At 47.8% G+C, this 18,824-nt stretch overlaps 1 protein-coding gene across 1 annotated transcript in view; it reads right to left on the bottom strand.

The window, feature by feature from the left end:
• Nucleotides 1-2,299: 2,299 nt before the first annotated feature.
• The window catches only part of NSUN7 (NOP2/Sun RNA methyltransferase family member 7), a 45,841-nt gene continuing 29,316 nt past the window's right edge, over nt 2,300-18,824 (bottom strand). The window contains exons 8-11 of the mRNA XM_021711631.1: nt 14,278-14,379; nt 12,151-12,268; nt 3,978-4,101; nt 2,300-2,935 (exon numbers count right to left, since the gene is read on the bottom strand). Coding sequence (XP_021567306.1) covers nt 2,300-2,935; nt 3,978-4,101; nt 12,151-12,268; nt 14,278-14,379 — 980 coding nt within the window. The remainder of the gene's footprint in view (nt 2,936-3,977; nt 4,102-12,150; nt 12,269-14,277; nt 14,380-18,824) is intronic.

Here is an 18,824-nt window from a genome sequence, read left to right as displayed (position 1 = left end):
ATCTGAATTTGCCATTGGAGTGTCCGAATACCAGTAAATTATTTTTGATTTTTGTAGCACTTTAACAAGTTCAAGAACATAAAATGCCAAATAAAAGGTGTCAGTGTCATCAATATTCCCCACAAGAATCTCTGAGTGCCTTTTTTTTTTTAATTCAAGGTATTTTCCCCTTTTGTCTGTACCAAATTGTTTAAATCATTGATCCTATACATCTTGGAAGATTCTCAAAGAAGAAAACTGCAGGTGTCTATCATGAAGGATTTAATTCAGAATCTTCATATACTTAGAAAAAGTACTGAGTGCTGAGATGTGTGTTAGGAGATAGTGAAAATAAGTGACAAACTGTGACATCAGTCATATGCTGCTAAGAGACCAGCAAGACACTCCGAATGATTCTGTGCCAATGAGGGTTAACTGAGCACTGAAAATACGCTTGGAAATAAAAACCTCAGGCCTGCTGCTCTTGGACAGTGGACACTTACAGCCTGGGTTGGGGCGAGGAAGCCAGAAGATTCCCGGATGACATGCCAGCCCTCCACTGAATGGTGGCGTGGGAGACCCCAAGCCTGATAGAGATTTGGGTGGAAACAAGGGAAGGAGCCACATACTGTGGAGCAAGAGATAGTTTTTGGTTTTTGGAATCAGCAAAATAAGCAATTAAACTATTTCTGTACTTTTAAAAAGTAATAATGTATGTGAGAAATTCTTTGGGGATTTAAAATATAATAAGCCTGGCTCAAGAATAAAAAGTCCTGTTTCCTTTCTTCATTGACATCTTAAGCTAAAAGAAGAATATCTTATTGCTACTAAAATGAAATTCACCATTCTTTCTTTATCCTCATTTCAAATGAGAGAATAAAAACAGAATGTCAGAGCTGAAAGAGGATAATATTCCACTAAAAATCATGCCACCTGGACTGGTCTTGGTGGCTCAGCCTATAATCCCAGCACTTTGGGTGGTCGAGGCGAGTGGATTTTCTGAGCCTGAGCCTGCGGGTTCGAGACCCACCTGGGGCAACTTGGCAAGACCTCCTCTCCACAATAAATGAAAAATTAGCCAGGCATGGTAGCGTGCGCCTGGAGTTCCGGCTAGTCAGAATGCTGAGGCAGAAGGATCACCTAAGACCAGCAGGTAGAGGCTGCAGTGGCCATGAGTGTTCCGGCCTGGGTGACAGAGTGAGACTCCAACTAAAAAGAAACAAAAACGAACAAAAAAATCACACCACCTGAATTGAGAGTTTAGGAATCAACACTTCACTTCTGTGCAACTGAATTCTGACAATAAAACTTTAAATTCAAACATGGTGAATGTGTGAACTTTTCTGAACAATAAAGTTTATAGCTATATCTTACTCTAGTTTGTGTCAATTTCTGTTGCCATGATGGAAAAGCTCAGTAGACCCAGAAGTGCTCGTCATATCAGTTCTTGGTAGGCAAGGGCTCACTCATTCAAGTAGAATCAATGTTTACTATGGGAACAGAGTGCTGCAAGATCTTTTAATTGTGCATTGGAAGTGACTCGCCACGTTGGGAGGCTGCATGCCATCTCAGTGGCCTGTAGGTTGTGCGGCTTCACCTGACCCTTGAACAGAATTGGAAATGTGTGTGGGTCTCTCGATTACAGGCATCAAGCCCAGTCAACGGTCTTGCCTGTTCCTTGGCATCACTGACAGTTAGAGGGAAATGTGCTCGTGGTCCTTCTCACAGCAGGGTTGGCATAAACGGTGGGTGAGGAAAGAGGACATGTCCATCCATCGGGTCCCAGCAGCTCTTCCTATGAGATCCAGCTTCCCTCTTGACGGACATCAGATACACTTGACATGCTAGCCTTTCTGTGTCTCCTGCTCAGACACTGCCTGTCATGCTACAAAACTCAAGCCATGCCCTGCTCAGAGAACTGTGAATCTTTCAAACAAAGTCAACCTTGATCGTGATCAACCAAATTCAACAGCAGCTGCCGTGGCTGCAGAACCGGCAGGGGAGGGTGGTGTCTTCCCACACCCAGGTTTTCCTGCAGTTGCCTCTGAGCTTGATGAGCCATCTGGAACTCCAAGTCCAGGCTGAGAATTACCAGGAGCGAGACACCGTCTGACAGCAGGTTCTGCGTCTACATGGTACATTCCAGAACCGATCAGCACTGATCTGTGGAAACCTGAATTCTGCTTTGCTTAGTCCCTACAGTACTGTCTCAATTCCCTGAAAGTAACATCACATGTAGAAGACACGAAGTGACCACAAGGAAATACCAGGCCTTGAAAACAACATCAACCGCTCTTGGCCTTGTGAAAACACAAGACAGTCAAAGCCACGGTCGAGGCCGCCTGAGCAGGGAGGAAGGTAAGCTTTCTTTGGGCCTGTCCCCTTTTCTCGAGAGCGATGGTATGGGAAGGCAGGTGGGCACAAGAGGCTTGGGGTCAACCCAGCGACAGTAGCAGCGCTGAGTGGGCAGCTGAGGCCTGCCACCTTGGGCGCCTGTGAACGGCATGATCACTGGAGGCAGAACGATCTCGATGGGTTTCAGGGCCACCACCCTGTCCTCTGGCCACCGTCTCCTGAAGCTGGTCTGCCGGTCACACGGTCTGGGTGGACAAGCGTTCTTCATCAACGCAGGCACTAAAGGGCTGGGGGTGGGCTTGGGGGGCTTTCTGGTCTGCAAGGACGCCCCCACTGGAGCAGCGTTCTTCTGGGGAAGGAGTGACTTCGTTGCTGTCTCTGTCTGGTGCACACTGGCTTTAGTTTCCCGACTCAGGAACTCCGCAATTCTCATCTGGAGGCCACTGTTCTCCGTGGTGGACGCCTTGGGCAGCGATGTCTTTGACTTCTTCCTCTTCTTCTCTCGTTTGGATGATTTACCCAACTCAATCCCTTCCAGGAGACCCTTGGCTGCGGCCCGGGCCAGAATGTCCTTCACAGACACCGTCTCAGACGGGTCCCGCTGCAATGGAAGAAGCAGTTGCTGAAAGTGAGAGGTAGCAATGGTTGTGGATGTTGCAAACATTTAGCACGATTTCAGTAAAAATAAAAGGCAGCTTAGGCCAGGCATGGTGGCTCACGACTATAATCCCAGCACTTTGGGAGGTCGAGGTGAGAGCACTGCCTGAGCCTGGGGGTTCGAGACCAGCCTGGGCAATTTGGCGAGACCTCATGTCTACAATAAATAAATAAATTAGCCGGTCCTGGTAGCATGTTCTTGTAGTTCCAGCTACTTGGAAGGCTGAGGTGGAAGGATCGCCTGAACCCAGCAGGTCAAGGCTGTGGTGGCTGTGAGCATGCCACTGCACTCCATCTTGGGTGACAGAGTGAGACTCTGACTCAAAAAAAAAAAAGGCATCTTTATCAGACTACAAGAAATAAATTGCTCTGAAGTCTCAGCCCCTAATATATCTCCTAAGTCTTAGCAAATGACTTTTTTACTTAAACTTCCCCATTTATGAACCTGATAGACCCACATAGCTGATTTTGTGTGTGTGAGAGAAGGTACACTGAATGTTGACAAAGTGCTTGGAGAGGCAAGTGGAAGGCAGGAGAAGAGGAACACCCGGAAGTATGGAGAATGGGGGCTGGCTGGGCACAGTGGCTCACGCCTATCATTTCAACACTTGGAGAGGCCGAGGCGGGGGCTCGCTTGAGCCCAAACCAGGCAACACAGCAGGAACTCGTCTCTACAAAAAAGAAAAACAAACTTGTTGGGCATGGTGGTGCACACCTGTAGTCCTAGCTACTTAGGAAGCTGAGGCAGGAAGTCTAGGCTGTGGTGAGCCATGATCATGCCACTGCACTCCAGCCTGGGCAGTAGAGTAAGACTCTGACTCAAAAAGAAAAGAAAGAATGGGGACTGACTGCCACACAGCAGGACTTCGCCCGCCCTTTAGCTGATCATGAATTGCAAACCCATCTTTACCAAATGTCCACTCTTAGGAGGTGATGTTGTTTCAGAATTCCAAAGTACGACATAGACTGGGTTTTTTCCCCCTTACCTCCCGTGTTAAAATAGAAAGAAAACACCCATTGGTAACTTCAGATGGTTCCATTCTGAAAAACTTGTCAGTAGACAGATGGATATCCCTCAAGCAGCACAGCGGGAGGACCGGAGGGCTGAGCCTGTGGGAACAGGGTCACCTCACAGTTAGACGGCTCTTTGCCGAGGCAAGAGGAAAGTAGGTGGCGGCTAAACTCTCTACTATTATGTTTTACCAATCATTTAAATAGAGATTCCAAATCAGAATTAAACTCTGAAGCTGGCCAGGCGCAGTGGCTCATGCCTGTAATGCCAGCACTTAGGGAGGCCCTGGTGGGAGGGTTGCTTGAGCCAAGGAGTTTGAGACCAGCCTGGACAACATAGCAAGACCTCAATCAAAAGATTGGCTGGGCATGGTGGTACACACCTGTAATCCCAGCTACTCGAGAGGCTGAGGCAGGAGGATCACCTGAGCCCAGGAAGTCAAGGCTGTGATGCTATAATCATGCCACTGTCCTCCAGTCTGGGAGACAGAGGTCCCAACTCAAAAAAAAAAAAGTACATTGCAAAGACTTTGTGTCATAAAGATAAAAATCTCTAATCACGAATATATTTAAAGTTTTGGTTTTAGGCCAGGCTCGGTGGCTCAGCCTGTAATCCCAGCACTTTGGGAGGTGGAGGCAAGTGGATTGCTTGAGCCCGTGGGTTTGAGACCAGCCCAGGCAACTTGGTGAGACCTCGTCTCTATAATAAATAAAAAAATTAGCCAGACATGGTAGCACGTGTCTGTGGTTCTGGCTACTTGGGAGGCTGTGGCGGAAGGATCACGCAAGTCCAGCAGGTCAGTGCTGGGGTGGCCGTGAGTGGGCCACTGCACTCCAGCCTGGGTGTCCGAGTGGGGCTCTGACTCCAAAAAATAAAATAAAATAAAATTTTGGTTTTATATTTAATATTTAATTTCTCATTTAATAGTAAGTGGTTCATTCATAAATAATAAATGATTCTATTTCTGTGCTTTTAGAAGTAAAATATATTTAAAGAGTCAAAGCGATTAAACGCTGTTCTACATGAATTAAAATATCAGGAAGTCTTTTATTAGTAATTTTGTCTAGGAGAGGCAGCAACCAGTTGAAGGCTACCAAGGATGGCCAGCAGCCTCAGAAGCCAGAGAGAGCATGAGACAGGGCCCCTCACAGGCTCCGAGGGCAATGACCTTCTCATGTCAGGATTTAGGACTCCCACCTCCAGAACTAGAGGGTCCATTCTTATGATCCTAAGCCACCAGGCTTCAGGTCATTGTTTTGGCAGCCCAGGACACTAGCCCACGTGGCCAACGGAATTTTGCAGGTGACTCACAGGTCCCCCGTCAGTTAACCTCAAGAGATGAGCATTGTCTGGGCAACCCTGAGCTCACATGAACCTTTTAGGTCTGGCTCTAGAGGTCAGAGGTGAAGGCATTTCGAGGTTCAGAACACAGGACAATGGGATGAGCCACTGCTGGCATCGGGACGGAGGGTCCTCGTGGCCCAGAGTGAGGTGGCCTTGCGAGCTCAGAGCAGTTTCGGTGACAGCCAGCAAGGAAATAAGGGCACGCCCCCACAGCCACAGCGACATTTGGAAGTGGACTGGTCCCCAGACCCCCCAAGGATACAGCCCGGCTGAAGACAGAGCCTAGCTGTGCCACGCCAGACATGAGCTAGGTCGTAGGTGTTGCAGCCACCAAGCGGTGGTAAACTCTTAAGCAGAAGTAGAAAATGAACACACACCGGCTCACACTAAGTGGGGAAGAAACGCCAGACTGGTGATGGCAGATGGCGGAGAAAGGACAAGAAGATGGGGAGCACTGCCAGGACGCACCAAGGGGGCTGGGAAGCTCGCGGAGGACTGCCCTTAGGGAGGTGCCGGGGCCTACCCTTCCTCTGAGCACCAAGGACTACACTGGCGCCCGGGTCCCGCAGTTCAGGCCAGGGCTAACAGCAGGAGATGCTGCTGCAGAACAGGGCTCAGTGACAGTGACGGAATTAACAGCATCCTGGGACAGTAGGGACCAGGCCAGCAGAGGAGCCATCAGAAGCCAGGCAGATGTGGTTCCCCGTGACAACAAGCATTCCAGGCCAGAGGTGGCCATGCCACCCCTCTTGCCTGCTGCTCCCTCCCTGCCCTCCACCCTCACTGGGCAGCAGAAAGTCCAGCACACGACACGGCCCGCTGCAGGCTCCAGACTGGGCACCATTACAAACACTGACCGCATCACCACCAGGTGTGACAATGTCAGACAACAAATCACATTCAATCACATCATTCAGTGCTGCAAAGGCTCTTCATGAAACAAGGCATCCATTCATGAGTTTGAAAACCCCACTTGTGGTACCAGCTTTGGGACAGACATATAAACCAGTGGGACAGAATGCAAGTTCGAAGTAAGCTCCTCGGTCAGTGATGGCGCAGTGGCTCAAGCCTGTAATCTCAGCACTTTGGGAGGCTGAGGCGAGAGGATTGCCTGAACTCAAGGATTTGAGACCAGCCTGGACAACTTGGTGAGACCTCATCCCTACAATAAGTCAAAAAATTAGCCGGGTATAGTAGTGCACACCTGTCATTCCAGTTACTTGGAAGGCTGAGGCAGAAGGAGGCCTGAGCCCAGCAGGTCAGGGCTGCAGTGGCCATTGAGCACGCCACTGAACTTCAGCCTGGGTGACAGAGTGAGACTCCAACTCAAAGAAAAAATTAGCTGGTTATGCTGGCTCACGCCTACAGCTACTGGGAAGGCTGAGGCGGAAGGTTTGCCTGAGCTCAGCAGGTCGAGGCTGTGATGGCCGTGAGTGTGCCCCTGCACTCCAGCCTAGGTGACAGAGTGAGACTCCAACTCAAAAGAAAAAACTGTGGGTCTTCAGCCAGGCGTGGTGGCTCAAGCGTGTAATCCCAGCACTTTGGGCGGCTGAAGTGAGAGAATTGCCTGAGCTCAGGGATTCAAGACTAGCTTGGGCAACTTGGCAAGACCTCGTCTCTACAATAAATCAAAAATTAGCTATGCCACTACACTCCAGCCTGGGTGACAAAACGAGACTCCAACTCAAAGTTTGTTTTTAAAAATAAAAAGATGCTTTTTGGCCTTTCTTCCAGTAATTCCCCCAAATGACGAACACAAAGGGAAAAGACGAGGGGCACACAGTACATGCTCTTCAGGCTATCCAGAAAATATGGAGTTGTTCCTTTGGCCACGTACATACAAATCTACAAGAAAGGTGATATTGCAGATATCAAGGGAATGAGTGCTGTTCAGAAAGGAATGCCCCAAGAATGTCACCCTGGCAAGACAGGAAGAGTCCACAATGTCACCCAGCATGCTGTTGGCATTGTTGTTAACAAACAAGTCAAGGGCAAGATTCTTGTCAAGAGAATCAATGTGCATATTGAGCCTTCAAGCACTCGAGGAGTCGAGATAGCTTCCTGAAACGTGTGAAGGAAAATGACCAGAAAAAGAAGGAGGCCAAGGAGAAAGGCACGCGGTTTCAGCTGAAGCGCCAGCCTGCTTCTCCCAGAGAAGCACACTTTGTGAGAACCAGTGGGAAGGAGCCCGAGCTTCTGGAACCCGTTCCCTATGAATTCATGGCTTAATAGATGTCAAAAATAAAAGATCTCTGGATCATAAAAAAATAAAATAAAAAGAGAAGCAATATTCGCTGTAATTTATATGAAAACAGCAAATACCTCTAATATATAAGATATATAAAAAGAAAATAACCCAGTTGAAAAGTACAGCTGGGCTCAGTGGCTCACCCTGTAATCTCGCACTTTGGGAGGCTGAGGTGAGTGGATTGCCTGAGCCTGCGGATTGGAGACCTGCCTGGGCAACTTGGTGAGACCTCATCTCTACAATAAATCAAAAAATCAGCCAGGCATGGTAGCGCGTGCCTGTAATTTTAGCTACTCGGAAGGCTGAGGTGGAAGGATCACCAGAGCCCAGCGGGTCGAGGCTGCAGTGGGCAGGAGTGGCCACTGCACTCCAGTCTGGGCGACAGAGTGAGACTCCAACTCAAAAAAAAAAAAAAAGTACAAATGTATAAGAACATGCAATTTACAATGCAATGGAATAGAATGGCAGTCCCGGTATCCTATGCCAGGTGCTGGCCAGGTAATGTATTCAGCCCCCAGGATCTAATGAAGTCACTGACAGCATCAACCATGCACTTGGGGATATTTAGCGGCACCTTCCCCTCCTCCTCTCCATCCACAACACCCTTCTGCCACTTAACCAAAAAGTGCAACCATTCCCTGCCTTGTCATAGCACCATCCAGGGTGTGAAACAAGAGCAAAACGGCTCCTTCCCCGCAGTAAGCAGAGTCTAGGGAAGGAGTCTCCAAGAGGGCAGGATTCTGCAAAGCTGTGCTCCTCCCTCCCTCTCTTCCTCCCTCCCTCCTTCCTTCTTCCCTCCTTCTCTCCCTCCCTCCCTTTCCCTCCTTTCTTATCCTTATTTCTTTTTTTGTATTTTTGCGTCAAAGGTTCAGTCTGGAGTGCAGTGGCACACTCATGGCCACCACAGACTAGACCTGGGGCTCAGGTGATCCTTCTGCCTCAGCCTTCCAAGTAGAAGGAACCACAGGAGCACCGCCATGCCCCATTAATTTTTTGATATACTGTAGAGACGAGGTCTCACCAAGTTGCCCAGGCTGGTCTTGAACCCTGGGCTCAGGCAATCCTCTCACCTCCGCCTCCCAAAGTGCTGGGATTACAGGGGTGAGTCACCATGCATGGCTCTCTTCCTTATTTCTATATATCTTAGAATTAAAATTTAGAAGTAAATCACAAGAGAGTATTAACATGTTGATTTGAATTAAAGAAGAAAGATTTTTCTGACAAGGTAAATCTAGTTTTGACAATGAGAACAAGTTATATAACAGAGTAATACATTTAGCATTTTTCCATAAATTAAAAAAGATAAATCTGAAGACCCCAAACAGAAATATATTTAAAACACACATGTAATATAATATTCTAGAAATAATATACTTTGCACTATTTAGGCTTATTATGAAAATGTTAGACACTGACTTTAAAATAAAGAACAAGATACATAGTTATTCAAACATTTTTAGAAAGTATGTGAGCCAGAAAGTTTGAGGGCCACGGCGCTGAAACCCCCACCCTGAAGTACGCCACACGACACTGCCCTGCAGGGAACAGGATGCATGCTCAGCTCATCAGAAGAGAAATGAACATGTAATCAACATAAAATCTCATCCTTTCACCCTCAGATTGGTAAAGGGTTGGAAGTCTGATAAATCTCAGCATTTGTGAAGCTGCAGGGAAACAGATTTATAAAAGTACATATTCTGGGCCAGGCGCAGCGACTCACACCTATAATCCCAGAACTTTGGGAGGCCGAGGCAGGAAGATTCTTGAGCCCAAGCGTTCGAGACCAGTGTGGGCAACATAGCAAGACCTCACCTCTACAAAAATACAAATTAAGAAACTAATAGGCTTGGAAGGCTGAGTCGGAAGGATCGCCTGAGCCCAGCAAGTCGAGGCTGTGGTGGCCATGAGCGTGCCACTGCATTCCAGCCTGGGCGACAGAGTGAGACTCTAACTCAAAAAAAAAAACAACAAAAAAACCAGCCAGGCATGATGGCTCATGCCTGTAGTCTCAGCTACTCAGGAGGCTGAGGGAGGAGGATCACCTGAGCCCAGGAGATTCAGGCCTCAGTGAGTTGTGATCATGCCACTGTACTTCAGCCTGGTGACAGATTCTGACTCAAAAAATAAAGCAAAATAAAATAAGAGTGAATATTCTGGTGGGAAATTTGACCATATCAATTAAAACCTAAAATAGATATATTCTATGGTGCTGGAAAAATCTAGAAGACTATAATTCAAACTGTTAGGAACTATTCTATATGAGAGGATTCCATATGAATGGAAACAGTTTTCCTTTTAAGTGAGTGCATCTGTAATGTGTGAGGTTTTTACAATAGGGGCCCAAAACGCTGCCTAGGCCTGAGGTGAGCATCATGGCAGCTAAAGCCCCCATGGCCTGAGTGTTTCAGGATGTTAATGGAAAGACAAGCAACAGGTTGGTGTTTAGATGGGACAGGAAATGTGGCCTTCAACCCCAGGTTCTACCCTTCGGGGTGGTAAGAAGCCACCTAGCATGCTTCCCTAGGCAATGCATCACTTCTGACTGCACCCCAACAAGTAGTTATAAAGCTCTTGGATACACAAGCTCCAATTCAAGCTCAAATCTCACCCCAATCTAGAGTATGAATTGTTCTGTCTTTATGTCTTTAAATATTACTTGTGGTAGGGTTCCATGGCTCACGCCTATAATCCCAGCACTTTGTGAGGCTGAGGTGAGAGGATTGCTTGAGCCCACGGGTTCGAGGCCAGCCTGGGCAACTTGGCAACACCTCATCTCTACAGAAATCAAGAAAAATGAGCTGGGCATGGTAGAGCATGCCTGTAGTTTCAGCTACTTGGAAGGCTAAGGCGGAAGGATCACCTGAGCCCAGCAGGTCGAGGCTGCAGTGGCCTTGAGTGTGCCTGGGTGACAGTGAGACTCTGACTCAAAAGTAAAAAAAAAGGACTTGTGTCTCCCATGCCATATTATAAATTAATTATTAATCATGGTTACTTGAGATAAAATGCAGATATTCCTGCACTTTTTCCATATGATTTTCTTTTCTTTTTGGAGACATGGTTTCACTCTGTCACCCAGGCTAGGGTACAGTGGCACAGTCACAGCACAGTTAGCTGAGAATCGTGGTGTATGCCTGTAGTCCAAGCTACCTTGGGAGGCTTAGGCAGGAGGATTTTTTTTTTAAGTTGGAATCTCACTCTGTCGCCCCGACTGGAGTGCAGTGGCCGCTCCCGGCCACGGCAGCCTCGACCTGCTGGGCTCCGGCGATCCTTCCACCAAGTAGCCGGAATTACAGGCATTCATTACCACACCCAGCTGATTTTTTATTTATTGTAGAGATGAGGTCTCACCAAGTTGCCCAGGCAGGTCTCGAACCCAGGGGCTCAGGCAATCCATTCACCTTAGCCTCCCAAAGCGCAGGATTACAGGCTGAGCCACCAAGCCCAGCTGGCAGGAGGATTTCTTGAGCATACCTGGGCTGCCTCAGCCTCCTGAGCAGCTGGAACGACAGCCATACACCGCCACGCTCACCTCACTTTTGGGGCATATGTTGTAGAGACTGGGGGTCTTGAGTTGTTGCCTAGGCTGATCTCAAACTCCTGGGCACAAGTAATCCTCCTGCCTCAGCTTCCTAAAGTGCTGAGGCAGTGTCTAAAACTGGGGCATGAACTTTGAATCCAATCTATCCAGAAGCCAATCAAGTCAAAGCCCAAATGCCCTTAGCTTTAACAATAACAAAACCAAGGTTGGGTGCAGTGGCTCACACCTGTCATCCCAGAACTTTGGGAGGCTGAGGTGGGAGGACTGCTTCAGCCCAGGAGTTTGAGACCAGTCTAGGCAACATAATGAGACCTCATCTCTACCAAAAAAAAAATCAAGAAGTAAAATAAATAAATGAGTCGAGCATGGTGACGCATGCCTGTAGTCTCAATTACTTGGGAGGCTGAGGCTGAAGGATCACCTGAGCCCAGGAGGTCGAGGCTGCAGTGAGCCGTGACTGTGAGTGTACTCCAGCCTAGGTGACACAGAAAAAACAAAACAACAACAAAACACTAGTAACAAAAACAAAATAATCTCTTAATGTATAAGAAAATGCTCACGCCAAGCTGTAAGGGTCTTCAGAATCCACTTAAAGTTGTAAGAAGTTAGGCTATTTAATAATATTAAGATGCAACAAGGCTGGGTGCAGTGGCTCACACCTATAATCCCAGCGCTTTCAGAGGCTGAGGTGAGAGGATTGCCTGAGCCCGTGGGTTCGAGACCAGCCTGGGCAACTTGGTGAGACCTCACCTCTGCAATAAATCAAAAAAATTAGTCAGGCATGGTGGTGTGTGCCTGCAGTTCCAGCAAATTGGAAGGTTGAAGTGGAAGAATCACCTGAGCCCAGCAGGTCGAGGCTGTGGTGGCTGGGAGTATGCTGCTGCCCTCCAACCTGGGCGACAGAGATTCCAACTCAAAAAAAAAAGATGCAACCAAAGAGTGGAATGTCTTCATACTACTTAGAAATCTTGTCTTCCGCTGTGGTGAGCTGTTTGGAGGAACCCTATCTCTTCTCACCTGTAAGGTTGCACTTTATTCCCAAGGTCTTGAAACGCCAGTGCCTTCTTCACCACCACCTCGTTCTCTTCTGGATAGACAGAGCACGTACAGTAGACAACTGCTTGGGCCTTCGTAACTGCATCAAAGAAGGTGCAGTGAGGACAGCAGCCCCCCGGCAATCCTGTGCAGATGTGTTCTGTCTGCACATACCTGACTAGGAGAATGCCACACAGTTTTGGGGGGAACAGTTTCCCCAGATGCTTGCATGGCTCCCTTCAAGGCAAAGGCCGGTATCAGCACTCTGGCCAGCGAGTGAAGCCCATCTTCCTGGATTGAAGCTGAAAGTGCAGCCAGTGTGACCAGCCTGGCCACAGACATGAAGGAGTAACCCTGCACAGCACTGTGAGCCTGGCGCTGCGGCCCATCGTTTACTGGTCTGATGGGTTTAAACCCCCTAGAGACACGCAGACTTCTGGGAGTTCACGTCTGTCACCCGCTGCTGGGTGGGCCTGGGTACATGTCCCCTGCCGAGTGAGGCCATGCCACCCCCTGCAATTGCCTCACTGGGTCGGGCTTGGAGCACCTGCCACCTGCCAGGCACCATGCTGGTCTTCAGGATGCCAGCAAGCAACTGGACAAGAGCCCTGCCCAAAATGGACTTTCCAGTGGGAAGAAAGAAAATGGCACATAAATAAGCAGGAAGCCGAGAGGGTGCTGTAGGTGAGAGATGCTCTGGAGAGCAAGCAAGCGGGCCAAGGCTAGAGTCCCAGGAGGCCTGGGTGCCAGAGAGGGCATCGCCAACTCCAGGGCAGACCGGGAGGCGAGGGAGGCACAGCGTCTTCTGAAGGCGAGGAACAGCAAGCACCAGGCCTCGACGAGGCCCAGCCTGGGTGTTCAGGACAGTAAAGGCCAACCAGGCAAAGCAGGAGCAGAAGGCAGGGAGGCAGGAGCTTACGGGCCAGCTGACTATGCTGGAAGCCATGTCTCAACGAGATCGCGCCAACTACTGCTCTGGGAACAGACTGTAGAGGCGGGGGGAGGTGGGGAGGCTGGTAGAACAGTGAGGCCACTGCAGTCCTCCAAGCGTGGGGGTGCTGGCAGTGGCCAGATTTTCTGACTGGAGATTGGATGCAAACCTGCCTTATCTGCCAACAGCCCAGCCATGGGTGTGGGAGAGAAGCCGTGGACAAGGCTCGGGTTCCCACTTGACCAGGGGAGGCTAAAACCGTCACTGACTGAGGCGGCGGCCCTGGGTGGAGCAGGTGTCCTGGGAGGATGGTCAGGACCCATCACGGACTCTGTCAGCTGGACACGAGCCTTGGGTTTAGGAAAGAAGTTTGGACTGAAATAGAAAGTTTGGGCTCGTAGAGAGGTGTTTAAACCACGAGACCACTGGGCACGGTGACTCACACCTATAACCCCAGCACTTTGGGAGGCTGAGGCAGGAGGATCACTTGAGTCCAGGAGTTCAAGATCAGCCTAGGCAACATAGCAAGACCTCATCTCTACAAAAAATTAAAACATTAGCCAGGCATGGTGGCACATGCCTGTAGTCCCAACTACTTGGGAGGCTGAGGAGGAAAGGTGACCTGAGCCCAGGAGGTTGAAGCTGCAGTGAGCTGTGATTGTTCCACTGCACTCCAGCCTTGTTGAAAGTGAGACCCCCAACACAAAAAAAAAAGAAAAAGAAAACAAAAAGAAAACCATGAGACTAGGTAAGCTCACCAAGAGATAAGTATAGGCAGAGAAGAGAATGCCAAAGTGTGAACCCTAGCACTCTAAAAAAAAATATATGTTTTCTAACCTATTTTAAATGGTAGTAAAACATATGCTTTAAAAATATTACATTGGTAAAATAATATTCTGTTATTTGAAGGCACTAAGACAACGTTCTTGAAAATGTGCTTCTCTTAGCCAGGCATGGTAGCGCACACCTGTAGTTCCAGCTACTTGAAAGGCTGAGGCGGAAGGATCGCCGGAGCCCAGCAGGTCGAGGCTGGAGTGGCCATGTGCGTGCCACGGCACTCCAGCCTGGGTGACAGAGTGAGACTCCAACTCAAAAAGAAAAGAAAAGAAAAGAAAATGTGCTTCTGGTTCACACTTCACTAGATAAGTGGAGGCTCAATATTTCTAAGACCCACTCACATTTCAGGGCGTGTGAGAGCTGTTCATACTGCTGCTGAGCAAGGACATGAAGCTTGTCTTCTGACGCGCACCCTTGCGAGAGGTCTTTAAGCAAGTCTGCATCTAAAGTGTATAAAAAGAGATACATGCTTGTATATGTGTCACTGTCAGGGACTTTGCATACATTGCTATCATGTTACTTTCCAACCATTTTGCCGACATATGAAGGGGTTCATGTAAAATACCTAGTAAGGCTGATAGATCATATTAAAATGTTGGCTTCAAATTTAAAACAGTAGACTGGGCACAGTGGCTCACACCTGTCAGTCCAACACTTTGGGAGGTAGAGGTAGGAGGGCTGCCTGAGCCCACGGGTTCGAGACCAGCCTGGGCAACATGGCAAGACTCCATCTCTACAATAAATCCAAAAATCAGCCGAGCATAGTGGCATGTGCCTGTGGTTTCAGCTACTTGGAAGGCTGAGGTGGAGAGATCGCCTGAGCCCAGCAGGTCAAGGCTGTGGTGGCCGTGAGTGTCCCACTGCACTCCACCCTGGGCAATAGAGTTGATTCCGACAAAAAAGAAAGAAAGAAAGAAGGAAGGAAAGAAAAGACTCAGAACAGCAAACGTATGTCTTCACAACAGATTAAGAAACAATATCTTTTTAAGTTCTGAAAAATTACTTAACATGTTTCTTAACTAAGAGATACTGAATGCCACTTTATATAGAGTATTTTAACAATCTGTATTATCATCCCTTTTAACATTGAGGAAACCGTTTAAACACACATTAAACATCTTGCCTAAGGTCATATAGTTACTAAGCATCCAGCCAGGACTCTGACTCAGAAATCTGACCAGAGAGCTGGACCTTTGTTTTTAGTTTACCACACAAAATGGATGTCAAGCTGAAGCTTCTTGCCTCTATCATTCTGCCTCTCTAGAACTCCCTGGAACACGACCCCAAGTAGTTATTAGACCATGTGTTTGGCTGTTCCCCATTCCAGTGATATCCCCAGAAGTGAGCTAAACTCCATTTTGTCCCAATCTTCTAGCTGTTCTAAAACTATCCATGACTTTTTAAAGGACTACTTACAGATCACTCTAAAACCATCTCATCACATCTTTAATCCCATCTGAAAACAATACCGAGTTGTTCACAGGGAACAACTTCACATATTACTCAGTGGTTTTAATATTTTTCATATGAAAATGCTTTAAACACTACTTCATCACTGTCCTGTTCCACCGAGTGCCTGAGTCTGATGAAATACCCTTGTGGGGCGGGATTGGTGGCTCAGCCTGTAATCCCGCACTTTGGGAGGCCAAGGTGAGTGAATGCCTGAGCCTGCAGGTTTGAGACCCGCCTGGGCAACTTGGCAAGACCAATAAATCAAAAAATCAAAAAATTAGCCGGGTATGGTAGCGCACGCCTGTAGTTCCAGCTACTTGGAAGGCTGAGGCGGAAGGATCGCCGGAGCCCAGCAGGTCGAGGCTGCGGTGGCCGGGAGCGGCCACTGCACTCCAGTCTGGGCGACAGAGTGAGACTCCAACTCAAAAAAAAAAAAAAAATACCCTTGTGACCTTATCCCTGCTAGGTTTATGACTAACATCCCTGCCTTAGTCACCGGGACAGCAGCCACCAGCCTGCTCTGGCTCTCAGCTCCTCGGAGACACATTTCCTTCAAATGCCCCGTTTTCAGAATTCGGCCAGGCTACAGCACAGTGGCGCAATTATAGCTCACTGCTGCCTCGAACTTCAGGGGGCTCAAGTGACCCTCCCAAACTCAGCCTCCTGAGTAGCTGGGACTACAGGCACCTATCACCATGCCTGGCTGATGTTTTAAAATTTTGTTTGTGTAGAGTCGAGGTCTCGCTATGTTGCCCAACCTGGTCTCAAATTCCTGGGCTTAAATGGGCCTCCCACCTCAGCCTCCTGAAGCACTGGGATGACAGGTGTGAGCCATCAAGGCTGGCCCTGGTCTATGGCCACTTCTCAGCTTGCCTGTCAGCTCTTCATTGGTTTTCAAGACATTACCAATACCTAGAAGATGCTTTACTTCCTTCGCTTTTGTCATTTATATTTTCCTTTTCTCCCCTCCACTCTGGCTTATTTTCTCTGAAGTCCCACATCAAATGGCCTGGGATGAGGCCCAATTACCACAGTTCTGAACTTGTGGTCAGTCTCCTGGCTGCCGTGCTGATTACGGCTGCTGCCGTTTCTTCTCCCTTTTCTTTCACTGTCTACTGTTTTGTCTGATTATTTCTCAAAGTTCACGTAGAAATTTTCTCACTCTACCATTCTCCCATCTGTGTTGGTTATTCTTCTTTTTAACTCTGGAAAGGAATTTTCTTCATACACACACACATACACACATACATAGAACTCTTAACAAATGTGCCTGTCATCCTTGTGCAGTGCCCATGCTAATCTTCTCTGTATGATTCCAATTTTAGTATATGTGCTGCCAAAGTGTGTACAGGGCTTTTTTGTTTTTGTAGAAATGAAGTCTTATTATGCTGCCCAGGCAGATCTTGATCTCTTGACCTCAAGTGATCCTCCTGCTTTGGCCTTCCAAAGTGCTGAAATTACAGGCATGAGCCACAGCGCCTGGTCCAGAAATTTTGTTTTTTGTTTTTGAGTTGGAGACTCACTATGCTGCCCAGGCTGGAGTACAGCAGCATGCTCACAGCCACCACAGCCTCGACCTGCTGGGCTCAGGTGATCCTTCCACCTCAGCCTACCAAGTAGCTGGAACAACAGGCACACGCTACTACCGGCTTATTTTTTGATTTATTGTAGAGATGAGGTCATACCAAGTTGCCCAGGCTGGTCTGGAACCCATGGACTTAGGCAATCCTGTCACCTCAGCCTCCCAGAGTGCTGGGATTACAGACTTGAGCCACCACACCTGACCAGAAATTTTCTATAGCAAGTCAAAATAAGTATAAGCCCAGTTAAAGATAGTATATGAGGGAGAACCCAAAAAACCCAGAATTCATTTATCAAAAATTGTGTAAGTTTAAACTTGTCACCTTCAAAGTCCTCTCCATTTGATTCAATACACCTATCGAGATGCTTTTTTCCACTGCTCAAAACAGTTTTTGAACTCATCCATTTTGATGCCTTTTAGTGCTTCTGTAGTTTTTTGTTTCACCTCTTCCACATCAGCAAAATGGTTTCCCTTTGAGGCCTTTCTTATCCAAGGAGACCAAAAAAAAAAAAAAAATCCCTTGGGGCGAGATAGGGTGAATAGTGAGGGTGGGGCACAGGGGTCATGCTGTGTTTGGTCAAAAACTGCTGAACACTCAGCGCAGTGTGGGCCGGAGTGCTCGCAAATCACCCACCATGAAATGGGCAAACGTCGAAAAGAATCTCAAAAAAGAAAAACTGACTGAAGCCGAGCACGGCCTCTCACAACAATGCTAGCTGAACCACTGATGCCGATGGCTCTTAGAACTTACCCAGTGGGAGACACCTGTACTACAAGGGACCCACCCTCCAGAAGATAATTCTGGGTATTTTGGTCCCCTCGTCGTTCAGTGGAAAGAGAATGCACTCTGTGGCCTGAGTCTGAATCCCAGCTTCCCTATGTACCTCCCACATGGAGCCCTAAGCAGCTGCTTCCTTTTTCAGAGTCTTGGCTTTCTTCTGCAAAAAAAAAGAAGGGTTCTCAGCACCATCCTCACCAAGTTGCTATGAATGCTCAGTGACAGTGCATGTCCACGACCTGGAATACTGGCTGGGACACGGCTATGTTCAGCAATTGCTCCTCTTTCTGTCCTTGCTGGAAACAGCAACAGCAGTTGCCACATTCTGCATGTTGGCGGGGTGTCTTCTCTTCCTAATACTCGAGTAGCCTTATCTATGCCTTTCGAGATTAACAAGGAATAAGAGTAAGACTCGGTTTCAGTTCATTTGAGGCACGCAGAGTGATTGACAGAGTGATTGCAAGTGCTGGCCTCACAGGAGTCTGGGTGCATTTGAAGCCGGTCTCTGACACTAACCAGTCCAAAGAGTCCAGGAGACCCCATGACTTCTGAGCCCGAGATTCCTTAATCATAAAGTGGAGATAGCAAGTCGCTGCTTCACTGGGTTCTTGTGAGGACTGAGTGAGATAATCCCAGAAAATGCTCAATTCAGGGCCTTCTGTACGGTGCTCAATAAATATTAATGTTATGTAATAAATAGTTTTAAATTTACTAAAGAAGACAAGAAAATATTCCTAAAATTACCATTTAGTCTGAGGTATTCTTACCCTAAAATATGCATATCGGAGGTCAAAAAGTTTTGAGTTCAAAATAATCTAATTAAGACTGGGCAACATAGCAAGACCCTATCTCTACAAAAAAACACAAAAATTAGCTGGGTGTAGTGGTGCATGCCTATAGTCCCATCTACTCAGGAGGCTCAGGAGGGAGAATTACCAGAGTCCAGGAGTTTGAGGCTTCTATGAGCTGTGATTACACCACTGCATTCCAGAATGAGTGACAGAACAAGACTCCTCAAAAAAAAAAAAATTACAGCCGGGCTCGGTGGCTCAGCCTGTAATCCCGCGCCTTTGGGA

Source organism: Carlito syrichta, unplaced genomic scaffold (assembly GCF_000164805.1).
Source record: "Carlito syrichta isolate Samal-C Ts95f unplaced genomic scaffold, Tarsius_syrichta-2.0.1 Scaffold302418, whole genome shotgun sequence".
Classification (NCBI taxonomy): Eukaryota; Metazoa; Chordata; class Mammalia; order Primates; family Tarsiidae; genus Carlito; species Carlito syrichta.
The sequence above is the reverse complement of the archived record's forward strand: the minus strand, read 5'-3'. Positions and strand labels throughout refer to the sequence as shown.